The sequence below is a fragment of the Haplochromis burtoni genome, unplaced genomic scaffold (assembly GCF_018398535.1).
Source record: "Haplochromis burtoni strain Fernald_Lab_line unplaced genomic scaffold, NCSU_Asbu1 Contig_86, whole genome shotgun sequence".
NCBI lineage: Eukaryota > Metazoa > Chordata > Actinopteri > Cichliformes > Cichlidae > Haplochromis > Haplochromis burtoni.
In genome coordinates, this window is record NW_024582447.1 from 1,002,140 (window position 1) to 1,015,348 (window position 13,209).

Here is a 13,209-nt window from a genome sequence, read left to right on the forward strand (position 1 = left end):
TGTGTGTGTGTGTGTGTGTATACATACATACATATATATATACATATAGTCATGAGTCACACTATCAAACACATTGCACTCAAGTGGGACAGAAAGTGTGAGAGGAGAGGAGTTTTACTTTTCACATACTTAGAGCACTACATCAATGCTATATTGCTAATGCATTGCTAAGAGGGTCAGCCTGGAAAATTTTGCACTAAAGATAAAGTGGTTACTAATAGTGGTTAACATGTTTTGCTGTGCCAACTGGATGGCCCCTTTGTATGAACAAAAACGAAGTTTCAACAAATTAGAAGCAATGCTCATGTTAGGGTTAAAGCGGGCCATAAAGCTCTGGAACATCATTCTGGCACCTTCAATTAATGAGTAATTAAATCTGATAAGTATTTTAATACATAATGAATATAAAGCAAGTTCATTTTTCATGTGCTGCAGCCTGATGCTCCTTCCAGCTGATGTCAGGGAGATACTCAGCAAATTAGAAAGTAATGTCACCCCACGGGTCTGCCTGCACATTCATACACGTCCCTTTTCCTTCCCTTCCTGCGTTCATGCTGCAGGCTTCAATAAAGCCAGGCTACAGAACAGGAGCAAGCATAAACGTTTCTTTTTTTGAGTGCAGATTTTTAATATCAGCAAACACAGAGATGTTTTTTGGAAATTGGAACACAATGTGTCCGTTAGCTAAAGGTGACATCTAAGACATGGAGAAAAAGGAGAGAAAAAATGAGAGATTATTTTCAGAGATGAATACTACTCAGCTAAATAAATACTTAAATAATGAATTAAACTGCAAATGCAACACTTGGAGCTCCATTTATGGTCCCTCAAGTTTATAAGTCTAATACTCAGTTACTTTTTGGCTTGACTCCGCCCCCATCGATGTCTGACACTAACATCTTTGGGGCTTCTAAATGCTCCACTATCATGTTCACAGCCTGCCACTAGAAGCTAATGTTTACTGTCCATCCTTTTTCTGCTGGGTAGGTACTGCAGCGCCGTGTGGCTCTTTCTGGCTTTGTTGCTGAGGACATGTGTTTACTGCAGCTCGAGATGAGAATAATTAGAGAGCTCTGGAGAGCTGAGACAAACTTCAGAGGCATCTCATAATTCACTGTGGGTAGGTTAGTATCAGTAGCCGAAAAAACATGTAACATTTAACCTGCTGTTAACATAATTATTTGGATACCTAACATGCATAATTTACATTAATCTTATAACAAAATTTGTTTGCCTGCAAGATAAGAACATTTTGTTTGGTGTTGCACTGCAGCTGCTACTTGCTTGATTGCACTGGTTATGGAGTGAGGAGTGCTCAGGCTGACAGCAGCAGAAGCAGCAATAAAAGCTTTGCTCGGTGCTGATTAGGCCTGATATACGCTAGGCACTATGGGGGACAGCTCATGACGGCTCCCCTGACCTTTGCCTTCATAAGCACAGAAACCCATTTGCCTTGTTACTTTGCCCACACTCCCTCACTCCTTGTACACACTTGCTTTCTGTGGGTGCTCTACAGCAGATAATGAATCATTTCAAAATTAGAAGCTGCTCTAAGAGCACATTGCAGCGTGAACACTAAGATGGTCTCTCTGACATTGAAAACTAGGAAATACCAAACTGGATCCTCTGTATGAACAACTGACAAAAAAGTCCTCTTTTGGAATATTTTTAAAACATATTAATTTAACAAATAAAGGTCACTTGCCTATAGCGTAAATGATGAATCTAACTTTATAAATGACACATGCAGAATGATAAAGAAAGGCCCATTAGGTATTTTAATTGACATGATGATATGAGTGCTATGCATGATCATTTAAATCATTAAGTGTATTAGTGCAGTCCTGTATTAATAATGACGCGTCATTTAAATTAGTAAATGAATAATAAAGCCGAGGATTAGTGGAGACATGAGCTGAGCCAGTCAGACCTTAGCTGATCTTCCTATAAAAACTAAAAAATCCAAACACTTTTGAGGCATCTCTCCATTTCAGCCGAAAGCTGGTCAGGAGCAAAAAATAGTGCAGATAAAAGAGGAAGTGTGCCACTAGGTTTTACTTACTTTTCACTAATGCAGAAGAAAGGAAAAAGGCTTTTACAGTGTGCTAAGAGCTTCTCATAAACATGGAGGCAAATGTTTCTCTGTCTCAGTAGCCATCTCTCCTCTCTAGAAGAGCACAGTGTGATTACAGCAACAGCCCATCCCTTCTACATGCAGGCCTTTGAGAACAGAAACAGAAGGTAATGTCGGAGCTGGGAGAAAGCCAAGAGCCCAAAGACACAAAAATGTAGGTTGCTATGTTCCTGCTGAATGTTGACAACACATTTAGATAAGTTTATAGCAGTTAGGCAAATGCTGAAATCTTCCAAATTTAACACGATTTACAGGTTGTGTGTGGTTGTGTGTGTAAAATTGAAAAAGCACAGCTACAAGCTAAAAACAACCTCATAAAAATCCGTGTTCATGCTCTGAAAATACCACACCCAACCTGTTTTTTATTTCATATCTCTTTGTGCCCTCATTCTAAAGGCTTAAATAAACCTCAAAAAGTTCTATATTTAGCATAGCTCATTTATTTGAAACATATGGAGAACGTTCTATTGACAGGGTCTCACTGAAGGGTGTGTGGGTGGTATTTCCACTTAAAAGCTGGAGTGTGAATCGTAATGAAGTGAGGAGGCAAAACGAAAAGGAAGGGAAGGGGGTGGACTCGAGCGCTAGGAGCAATGGGTGTACGAACAGCAAACTCACAAAGCAGGAGTGATTCATTTAAAGGGATTTGGTGCATGCGCCAGATTTAGCCTCTCTGCTTTGCATTTATACACATAGAGAGGATAAAAAAAAGAAGGCTACGAAGAAGCACAGAACGGGGGAGGAGGGAGGTATTTAAAGAAAGTAAGACAAATAAGAAAGTTAACAGGAAAGTTTGTAGATTGTGATCAGGGGATGATGAGCTTGATAGTTTTGGGTGACCAAGAGGATGGACCTTACAGAAAAGAGACTTGAAGACAGGGAAATGTAACGATGCCAGCTGGACGGATGGAGGGATGACAGCGCAGCGTAATTGGATTAAAGGGCAGAAAATTAAAAGTATTTACTTTGTATCCTCCTCCAGCAAATAGGATCCACTGATAGCACGTATTGCTGTTCTGCTGAGCTACGAGAAAGGCAACACTTTCAAAAGAGGCCTTAACTGAATATATACAGTATGCATGTGCATAGACACAATTCCATATAATTGTGTCTGCATCATATATGCATGAGGTCTGTAATATAAATAATACAATGCATGAGATGATGTCTGAATGTTATGCACAACCACATGGGCCAAGTCTGAGTGTGGCTCATGATTCTGTGCATGTCATGTTGTAATCTGCTGCTCTGCACTCGTGTTCCCTGGCAAACAAACAGCAACATCAGGTGTGCATATGTGCGTGTGCTTTTGCGGCTGAGCAATCAGCAGCGCAGCTTGAGACCGTGACTGGACTTCGACAGACAGGATGACAACTGCGCACGTGTTGCCAGACTTTAAGTCTTGGATGGGCTGACACACTGAGCGAGATGACTCAAACGCATAAACACCCAGTCACGCAAAACAAAGACACAGCCCAGAAAGTGCGTTTTGCAGCAGCTCACCCTGTGCAAGTCCTGCTCGAACACAGCTTCGTGGACGCTGCACGCAAAGAGCGCTGTGGGAAGGTCGCTCAGATCCATCATCTCCTCCACCATGCCGTCTTGATCACTCTCTCCAAATATCATGTCCTCTTCCTCCTCATCATCCTCCTCGGGATCACTGCTGTAGGCCTCTGAGCCGTTACTCCATGCCTTGGAGCTCTTTCGCAGCATTTTGAAGGCTTTTAGGCAGCTGCTGACAGAGGGGTGGAGATGACAGAGGATGGGGACTGGGAACAGGGTAGGTTTGGGGGTTGGAATTTGGAAGATAAGTTGGTGATGCTGGATGAATGTGTGTGCAAAAGTTGGCTTAGTGTGAGGTGACAGTGAGATGCGGGTGTTTAACTAGATCTTAGTGGTAGGATGGAAAGGGAAAGTAAGATTAAGAAAAGCAAAACAGGATAAATTAAAGAAAAAGGTTTGCATCCTATTTGTAGGTTATATTTTCTCCCAGTTCAATTATACCATTCCCAGCAAGGTTATTAGCTAACTAAGACTAAACTTAAAACTAAGATGTGAAAATCATTTTACTTGACTAATTATTAAGGTAAAATTAAAAACTAAACTTTTGAAGAAAATTAAAACTACTGAAACTTGGAAAAAGTAACTTAAATAAAATAAAAATAAAGAGGAAATATCCTCAGTTTTAGGATCTGTTAGTTTAATACAATGTTATTACAGAATTGCTCATTGTTGTGTGTTTTTATTCTAGCACTTGTACTGATTCCCCTAAATCTTGAATCAGACATATTCCCTCGTATAATAATTAGACAGCAATAATTAAAAAATTAAAAGACTCAAACTAACACTGAAACTAATAAAAACGAATCTAAAACTAAACTGAAATAAGAAAACCCACTCATGAAACTAACTGAAGACAAATTGAAATAAAAACAAAACTAATTAGGAAACACAAAACTATGATAACTCTGGCTTCGAGTCAAATTTTATTACCAAATATTTTAAAGATGATGCTGACTTTATTTGACCCCAGTTACAAAATAATCTCTTCAATCATACAAAAAAAGAAAGATAAGGCATAAAATATTTATTTAACCATCACTAACTGTGAAGAAGCCCTCAAAAAAAAAGAGTTTAATTTTCCAAAAAGGTACATATAAATTACTTGTGGTTGACTTACAGTTTTCCTCTTATTTTATATGAAAAAATAAATAATTATATTAAAGAAAAGAAATGGATAGGGGGGATGGTTAGCACCGCCAACGCTGCTCTGAGGTAAGAGTGCCATCTAGTGGTATAAATATACACATACACCACAAGATGACACTTCCTGTGAATATTTTAAGTACAATAAAACGCCAACATCTAAAAAAGAAAAAAAAGAGCCAACTGTCAGATATTTAAAATAACACCGACGAGGAAGTTTGTTTCAATATAACTTCCTTGTAGCAAGACAGGAATGGTAAAAACGACGGCAGCGAACCGGCAACATCTCCTCCCTGTTGTTTAAGAGGATCGTGACATCAAAATTTGCGTTGGGTGTACGCAGAGGAAACCCCTGGACATTACGTAAAGCTCGTGCAATGAATAAATAAATAAATAAACAATACGATTCTGGCGTTAAAGCACTTTGCTATCGATACCAAAGATTGTTTTTAAGCCTCAACAAATTTCAATTTTTATACAAAAGTTAGCACACAAACACAGACGCGCGCAGAGGATGAAGTTACTCTTTTATTTTTTTCCCTCTGTAATCGCGTCCCATGCAAATATTTCCACTCACCTCCCTACTGTCAGCGAAAGCGACCGAAACAACCCATTGCAAGCGCACTTACATCAGGATTTTTCCGGTGACTTTGTTAAACGCAGCAAATAGAAGCTGTTCGTGTTTATTTTGAGGCTGTTGACGGAAACGTGGGTGTTTGTTATTACTGGATTATTTCACTCCGATGCAGCCTACTTCCACCGTCTGGATCCGCAGGTGGGGCCAATCAAATATGCGCGTATGCTCGCAGCGACCAATCAGCGTGCTGAAAGGGGAGGACGCTGCAGCAGCTTCATGATTGGTGGCGGCCAAGCAGCAGAGATGCACAAAATCCGGTGCTGTATGGGGTCAGAAGGATTTCTTAGAGTCATATCAGTCAGTAAGGATCGCTTTGCTATGTTCTGCATGTTTTAGCTGAATATATACACATTTCAGTGTTTCTAGAATCAATTGCTGTTATTTTTCCTCTATCTACCTGTTGCTCAGTCAAAATAAAGTAGCTAAGCTTTGTGTCTTTTAACTAGTGAAATGTAGTTCTGAAGATTTTACAACGGTTATCAATTCAAAAGCAGATTGCATGCTATAATACGATAATATTGGTATTATTGTGGCTCCAAGCCAAAGTCAAATAGAGGCATTGATATACATTATATCAGGGATGTCTAACATAATTTTACATTGTGGAACATGTGCAGTCAATTTTGAGCTTAAACCCCTGAAATATTTTACTATAAGAAAAAGAAATGCAATTTTCTGCAATACATCTCAGGTTTTCTTCATGATGTAGAAATGATGCTTTGACTTTAAATTGGAATAAATAAATAAAGGTTCTGTTAAACTGCCCTGCAATTATAAAACGGAAAATGCTTGCTTGTCCTATTTTTTATGGTTATTTTCATGGTCAACCTACAGCAAAAATCTTAAATTTCTTTCTGTCATGTAATTGTTTATCTTTTACTTTTACTTTGGTGTAGTATGAGTGGCGATGGGCAGCTAGAAAAGCCGTGAAACTCATGAAAATGCAGTTAAAAAACAAAAATGTATCCCTTCCTTCACATTTTCCAAAGTCTTTGGTGGGCTGATTCTGGCGCCTCTGCATTATATGTACAAAGTCATCCCCATTATATATAAACCGGCTTTAAAATGGAGTTGGTTCCCCCTTTGCAGCTACAGAAGGTTCTGCATCGGTGACTGTGTGATTTTTTGCCCATTTATTCAGAAGAGCATTTGTGAAGTCAGTAACTGATGTTGGATGTGAGTTCTTTGTTTTAGTTTAAGATTTTTGATCGGGTTTAGACCAGGGCTTTATGTGAACCACTCAAGTTCTTCTGCACTAAACTTAAATGCTGGAACAGAAATCGGCCTCCTCCAAACTTTTCTGACAAAGTTGGGACAACATGCCTGTCCAAAATGTTTTGGTAAGCTGAAATATTGGAACCAAGCCAACCCCACAAAAACAACCCTGTAGTACAATTGATCCTCCACCAAACTTTACATCTGGCAGCTAGGTAAGATCCTCATTCCAAACCCAAACTCATCCATCACACTGCCAGACCGAGACGCATGATTTGTGACTCTACAGAACAATAGACCTTGTTTCTACTGCTCCAGTCCAGTAGTGGCTTGTTTCGCACAACTCAATATGACACTTGATGATGTAAGGTTTGCCCGCAACTGCTCTTCTATGGAAACCCATGCTCTGAAACTCCTGGCACAGTTTTTGTGTTGATGTTAATGCCAAAAGACGTTTGGAACTCTTCCATTAATGAGTCAAACTGAATTCTAGACACTGTGACTATGTGCTGTCATTCCTAAACACTTCCATCGTGTGTTAATACCACTTAGAGTTGATTGCTGAATATCTAGGAAGGAAGAACTTTCACAATCTGACTTCTTGGAATAGGGGCCTGCTATTACAGTAGGGTGCTAATGTTGAAGAGTTACATCAATGTCATTTTAAAACCACTAATGTGAAGAGTTGCAATTTAGTCAACAAAGAGCTAAAAATGTATCAGAAATCCCATAAAGCACAACTCTGACCAAACAAAAGCTGCATTACGTTAACTTTATGAGACAAGATTACACACCACTGTATATTTTACAATGACAAAAATCTGACATTTACATTACCAGTGCCGTTTTTCAACAGTATCCCAGTTTCATTAGAAGATTAATTATCACCACAATAACCACATACTGAACAGTGTTAAAGCAACGAGCCCTCGGGTAGCTGTTCTAATAACACTGATGAGATGCAGTGACCCATGTGCAGATGGCAAGTGTCTTAAAGTGCCACTTAGGCAACAATCACTTCATCTAATGATAAAATTGCATTTGAAAGACACTGCAGAAAAGAGTAACACCAACTACGTTTTTTATTTCTAGATTTGAGTGTTCTCAAAAACTCCCATGTGTTGAAAAGGGACAACCAAAAGTTACAAGTTCAATTTACGATGTGCACCGTTTTAGCTGGACAGCTTCATTTTTTATATATTCTGTTATTACACCCATTTTACTTATTAATCTTAAGATGCAAATTTTTAAGATCCCCCAATATGAAATTACTGCAACTGTACTTCTGATTAAGACAGTCCCTGACAGACTCCCCTCACCTTTTATCAACAGATGTTCTATAGAATTTGTAGCTACCATCTATACAATAAATGATCCAGTTCAGAACCAGATTTCAAGGCACGTTCAAAACTTTTAAGATACGATTAATAAATACATAATAATAAATTAAGACAACTGCAACCCAGTGTTTGGTCACATTAACAAATGAAACAGTGCAGTGCACTCCCAGGATTAAGAGAAGGCAGAAAACTGTGCATGGAAGACAGTTGGGAGGGAAACATTTAAAGCCAAAATATAATTTGACAAGTCTGAGAAGCTATATTATAAACAGCCATGGTTTGAGTCCTCCATGGAAGAACAGATCATTGTATGGCCCCATTGATAAGTGAATGGGAACAAATTGCTAACTATTTGTGGAGTGCTCACTGGAGGTATCCGAGATGACATCAAGTATAAGGTAGGCAGCTTCAAGGCGCAACACTGTCTCTTTTTCTCAAGTGAAGTTTGCAAACCCATCAAACAGTCTTTGGGTTTCTTCTGTTCATTCCTGTAATGAATACAGCGGACATCTTTTAAAAAACGAAAGCTTTCCAAGGATGTGCACAGGAGCGTCAGGCCAGAGCTGGCCTTTTGTAGCTACTTGAATGTTATTAATTGTTGAATGGAGGACTTGGGAATCAGGAGATGCACTCATGTTTAATCTCTCTTTATGGCAGGATGGCCTTGTGATGCATCACTGGTTCTAGGTCCGAGCGGTGGCGTTTCCAGGTGGACTGGGAGAGGAGCAGGAGCCACTCCATTGTTGTTGACAAGAGTCCCATAGGAGAAGGAACCACTGTAGTCTGGCTGAATGACTGGGCCTTTGTCGTGGATCGTCGGGACACCTGATAATGGAACGGACAGGCAAAGGTTCTTAACACAACTTCAGCAGAGCTAAAATGCCAATGCAAGCCTGCGTAGCTTGAAATCTCAGAAGACACAATTTATGATGTTTATGTTAAAATTTATACAAACCATTGCTCATATTCAAGGTGACGCACGGCTCAAATATCCTTGCCTTTTTCTTGGTTTTGGTTATAAGGAACACTCCAAGGAAACAAACTGCAGATCTGTACAAAGCACAAAACAAGCATTTACATTTATTAATTTTTTTAATACAAAGTTTTACTGCTTGGTATTTCAAAGAGATACTGTATAACACATTTCTGCCAAGCATGTTTTTATTGTGTTTATTAGTATAAAAACAAACAAACACACACACACACACAAAAAAAATGGCGATATTAGGACAGGTGGCCTAACAGCATGCACAACAGTGAGTGACTGAAACCAAAGCAGTCAGAAGTCTAATTTAAAAAACATTCTGCTTATGATGAATGATTACTCACCCCAACAAAAACATGCAGATGTGAAGAATGTCTTCATTGCTAAACTCCAAGTAAAACACAGCTCCTGAAAACCAGAAAACAGCAAATCTTTAATGACTTTGGCATTGTTACTCTAAAAGGTGTGTAGCAGAAATAAAGCAGGTATGGGCTGCAGATGATCTATTAGACAACTATTAGAGTTGTGCACACAAGTTAATCCGATTGAAAACAATGGAGAAACCAGCAACAAAGAAGGACATGACTCACCGGCCAACACGGCAAAGAAGGTGGAGAGGATGTAGTTGACACTCGCAACGAGAGAGGAGTCGTGCAGCTTACAAGCTTGGGAGAGAAATCTAGGACGACGGTAACAAACATAAACAGTGGTGTATTAATTATGCTTATCTACTGGGTCCAATTAAAACCAATTTAAAACAAACAAACGAACAAAAAAAAAAAAAAAAAAAAAAAAAGCAATCAAGTGATGCAAGTTCACCCTGCTTGGAAGATCGCTGACGCCACCATGCACACAAACATGACGCTGAAGATCGGGTAGTTAAGCTGCATGGTGCCTTCGATGGTGAGAACCAACATGCCTGACACAGCCTTCACTGTCAAGACCGTAACTGAGCCTGTGTGCCAAAAGTACACAAAGTAGGTAAGCAAATAAAGGCGACAAGGAGCGACAGCTTTGGTTCCATTTAAAAATCTGAAATGTGACAATGTATCCTAACAAACATGATAGCAGCTTGGTCGGAAATTGATTGCTTCAATGCAGGACACTCACCCAGCAGTGCCACCAGTAGCAGAATAATAACGAGGTAGTTAGCTTTGCGCCGTTTGTAGAAGTATAAAAGCAGGCAGAATGTGATAATCTCCAGGAGCTGTCAGTTAGGATACAAACAAGAATAAACACCAAATTAATGCCATATAGAGAAAAAACAATATATGAAACACAGGAAAGTCCAATAATAGGACAATTAATCTTACAGACAGAGACAAATGTGTATGCAGAATACCAACAAGGATAAAAAGAGCTGGTCATTTTTCTGCATTTAGTGCAAGGTTGTGGATTATAATGATTGTGTAAAGGGACGACCGAATTAAAAAGGAACAGAAGGTAAAACAGCCTTGCATTAGGTGCCAATTTGATGGAGCTTGTTGGCTCATTTATTCTTACCAGTTTTCCAAACTACAGCCTCAACATTAATCACAACACTGTGGTCATCTGTATGGTTGAGCTCCCTTTAAGAGATTTGTTTTAGCACAACATACAACAGACATGACATATACTAGGCTATTTAAAAGTGTCACTGCTTCATATGTCACGCTCTATATTCGTTTTTATCTATTTACTCAGTGTTAAACTAAGAACACCACATCTACAGACAGGAACCATTTGAGAACTGTCTATCTAAGAGAGATATCTTACCAGATACAGGAGAACAGGCCATCCAACAAGGTGCTTCACAATGTTAGCTGCTATAAGTTTTTCATGAGAGTTCGGTCCAAATGATACAAGGAGGTATGCCCCTCCAATAACAAGGATGTAGCCCAGGAAGACGAGGCCGTACTGCTCTGAAATATCACCAAGTGAAAACCGGATCTTATTTACTCTGTACAGGACAAACTCTTTGGATGTATAATTTCAGTCAGTAGAGCAGCAAGAAATTAGCATACAATGTCACAATTTCAGTTCACATGGATATTCTGAACTTACTTGCAAAGTCCTTTGGTTTCAGTCTCTCACGCAGGAAAATGAAGCCCAAAATTGAGCTAGCTGGAAAGCAATTTCAAAGGGAACAATCTGAACTTTTAATTCAAGCTCTCCTTTTAATTTGTTCTATTTTTATAAATAACATATTGATTAAGGTTGGAATATGTATCTGTAAAATGCAATACATATATCTGAAAGTGGAATAAATACTTACTCAGGACTGACACGGCATTGAGAGGGGCTACAATAGCAAGAGGGGCAAACGCATAAGAGACAAAGTTTGCTAGCTCCCCGAGACAGGTGAATATAAAACCCGACCACCAGGTTTTAGTGCGATAGAAGGCACGATGCTCCTTTGTTCCTGCTAACTTCACATGGCTGTATTTCTGCAAACAAAAGAAAACATGCAGGTAAAACACAGCTGTGACAGCGTAAGCAGAAAATTTACACAGCAGTACACGGTGCAAAGCAAACATAAACAAGGCCTAAATCAAACTATAAAAGAGAACATTTAAATAAGGGATGTCATGACAGCATATATCATTTATTCCACATAATTTTTAAATCCTGTAATGACCTAGCCTCACCTAGAAGCTAGAGGACATGACTCACAAAGGGCATACACAGACAACATTGATAACATTGTGTATCAATTTAAAGACGTGAAAGTTTTTTCAAGGAGCCATGTACCTGAACGGTTAAAGAAATGCTGACAAGCACATTTCCAAAAATTGCAAGTAAAGTCCCGATGAGGTTGTCCTAAAAAGAAAGAGGAAAACATTTATTGAAATTCACATATTCGATCAAAGTTAAATAAACACAGTTTAAATCTATCTTTTTAAACCCCAAGGCAAAAAGAAAGAGAAGTTCGCTTTTTCATGGCACAACTCTTTGTGAACATTCAAATATATAACGCAGAGTGATTAAAGCGGATGCGTTGGCAGTTTTGTCTACAACAAATGCACAACGTGTCCGTCTAGTCAGATAAAACGAGACTTTGAATGAATCTAGATAAAAAATACAAAGCAGAAGGCCAAGACGTAGAAGTTGGACTTTAACCTAGACCAGATGAACAATACTCGTGCTAAAAGCCACTCGTAACACTACAACAAAGAAATAAGACGAACAGGGATGGCCATAAGGGGGATCCCGATTACGCCCTGCCACCACTATTACAAAACAATAACAGGAAACAGACTTTGTAGCTCAACTTTTGTTACAACCGTAATTTTTAAAACCTTGAAAACAGCGCTTTTGTATGGGTTTAGACACCCGCTACTAGAGCAAAGAGGTAAACAAACAGTATTAATAGTCGATTATACATTAAAGTACTGTTTTTAAACTAAGCGTCTCACCGTGTAGGACCCTATTTCGGCTCCGTTGTAGTCCATTTCTGTTAGATACACACGCGTTCTCGGAAAAGTACCAGATATTTCACCTTGTCCGGTTGCTTCTGATTTGACGTAAAGTATCTATCGCTCATTTTTGTGCGTGTCCATTTTTCTTTTTTAGCTCTACACTCAGAAAGACACCATCTTTGAGACGAGGAGCATCTCACTTCCGGATTGAATTCACCTGTTTAGTGACGGAAGCCAGTCGGTTTAAACCACGTGACCGCGCACGCTCGCAGCTTTTATTAACAAACTAGAGGAGGATGTAGCCGGTTTAAGGCGTGTCTGATTCTTATTGTACGCAGTGACTTTTAACCTTTTTTTTGTTATTCTTACTGCCTTTTTTTGGCTTCTCTTATTATTTACTGTAGTTCAGCACTTAGATAGCAGTACCGAATGCGAACACTAGGGTGTGCTATTGACTTGAGATTTAGCCAACAACTTTTACAGCAGAGAAACGAGGCTCAAATACCATTAAATTCTTAAATTGTTTTATTTAGAGCAATGTCACACATCTATTATCAATTGTATATATTAAGTACAGTGAGACCAGGAGGGAACACTTTCATCTTTGCAATAATTTTTTAATGAAAAACAACCTGCCAAAAAAGCCATCATTATTACAATCTTACAATCATGACTAACGTCAGTGGTATGTTTTCTGTTTTCTCTTTGTCATTGCAACAGGGAAGGAGTGACAGTACAGTACGTCAATTACTTTTGTACTTTCTATAAAAGTAGTGTTGAAAAAACAAAAAAAA

The 13,209-nt window shown here is 38.9% G+C and overlaps 2 protein-coding genes across 5 annotated transcripts in view; both read right to left on the reverse strand.

The window, feature by feature from the left end:
- Positions 1 to 5,622, reverse strand: part of rcan3 (regulator of calcineurin 3) — a 46,307-nt gene extending 40,685 nt beyond the window's left edge. The window contains exons 1-2 of one of the 4 annotated variants that reach the window (XM_005925677.3): positions 5,470 to 5,622; positions 3,638 to 3,903 (exon numbers count right to left, since the gene is read on the reverse strand). In XM_005925677.3, coding sequence (XP_005925739.1) covers positions 3,638 to 3,847 — 210 coding nt within the window. In that variant the 5' untranslated portion in view covers positions 3,848 to 3,903; positions 5,470 to 5,622. Of the gene's footprint in view, positions 1 to 3,637; positions 4,025 to 5,417 lie in introns of all 4 variants that reach the window. The other 3 variants (XM_005925676.3, XM_042222453.1, XM_042222454.1) reach the window with 3 other exon arrangements.
- A 1,828-nt stretch (positions 5,623 to 7,450) lies between these two features.
- On the reverse strand, positions 7,451 to 12,670 carry nipal3 (NIPA like domain containing 3). The gene is made up of 11 exons (XM_005925675.3): positions 12,413 to 12,670; positions 11,748 to 11,816; positions 11,272 to 11,443; positions 11,061 to 11,120; positions 10,773 to 10,918; positions 10,128 to 10,224; positions 9,837 to 9,972; positions 9,608 to 9,696; positions 9,362 to 9,425; positions 8,988 to 9,082; positions 7,451 to 8,857 (listed from the first exon to the last, which is right to left on the reverse strand). The coding sequence occupies exons 1-11, from the start codon at positions 12,446 to 12,448 to the stop codon at positions 8,670 to 8,672; spliced, it is 1,152 nt and encodes a 383-aa protein (XP_005925737.1). The 5' UTR covers positions 12,449 to 12,670; the 3' UTR covers positions 7,451 to 8,669.
- Between the last annotated feature and the right edge of the window lie 539 nt (positions 12,671 to 13,209).

What these genes read in the sequence shown, in the direction of transcription:
- nipal3 (XM_005925675.3), bottom strand. Translation starts at nt 12,448, where the DNA reads ATGGACTACAACGGAGCCGAAATAGGGTCCTACACG. An exon ending in GAAACCAAAGGACTTTGCAA is followed by an intron (nt 10,919 to 11,060) that starts GTAAGTTCAGAA and finishes GTGATATTTCAG; the next exon opens with AGCAGTACGGCCTCGTCTTC. An exon ending in ATCTGCATGTTTTTGTTGGG is followed by an intron (nt 9,083 to 9,361) that starts GTGAGTAATCAT and finishes TGCTTTGTACAG; the next exon opens with ATCTGCAGTTTGTTTCCTTG.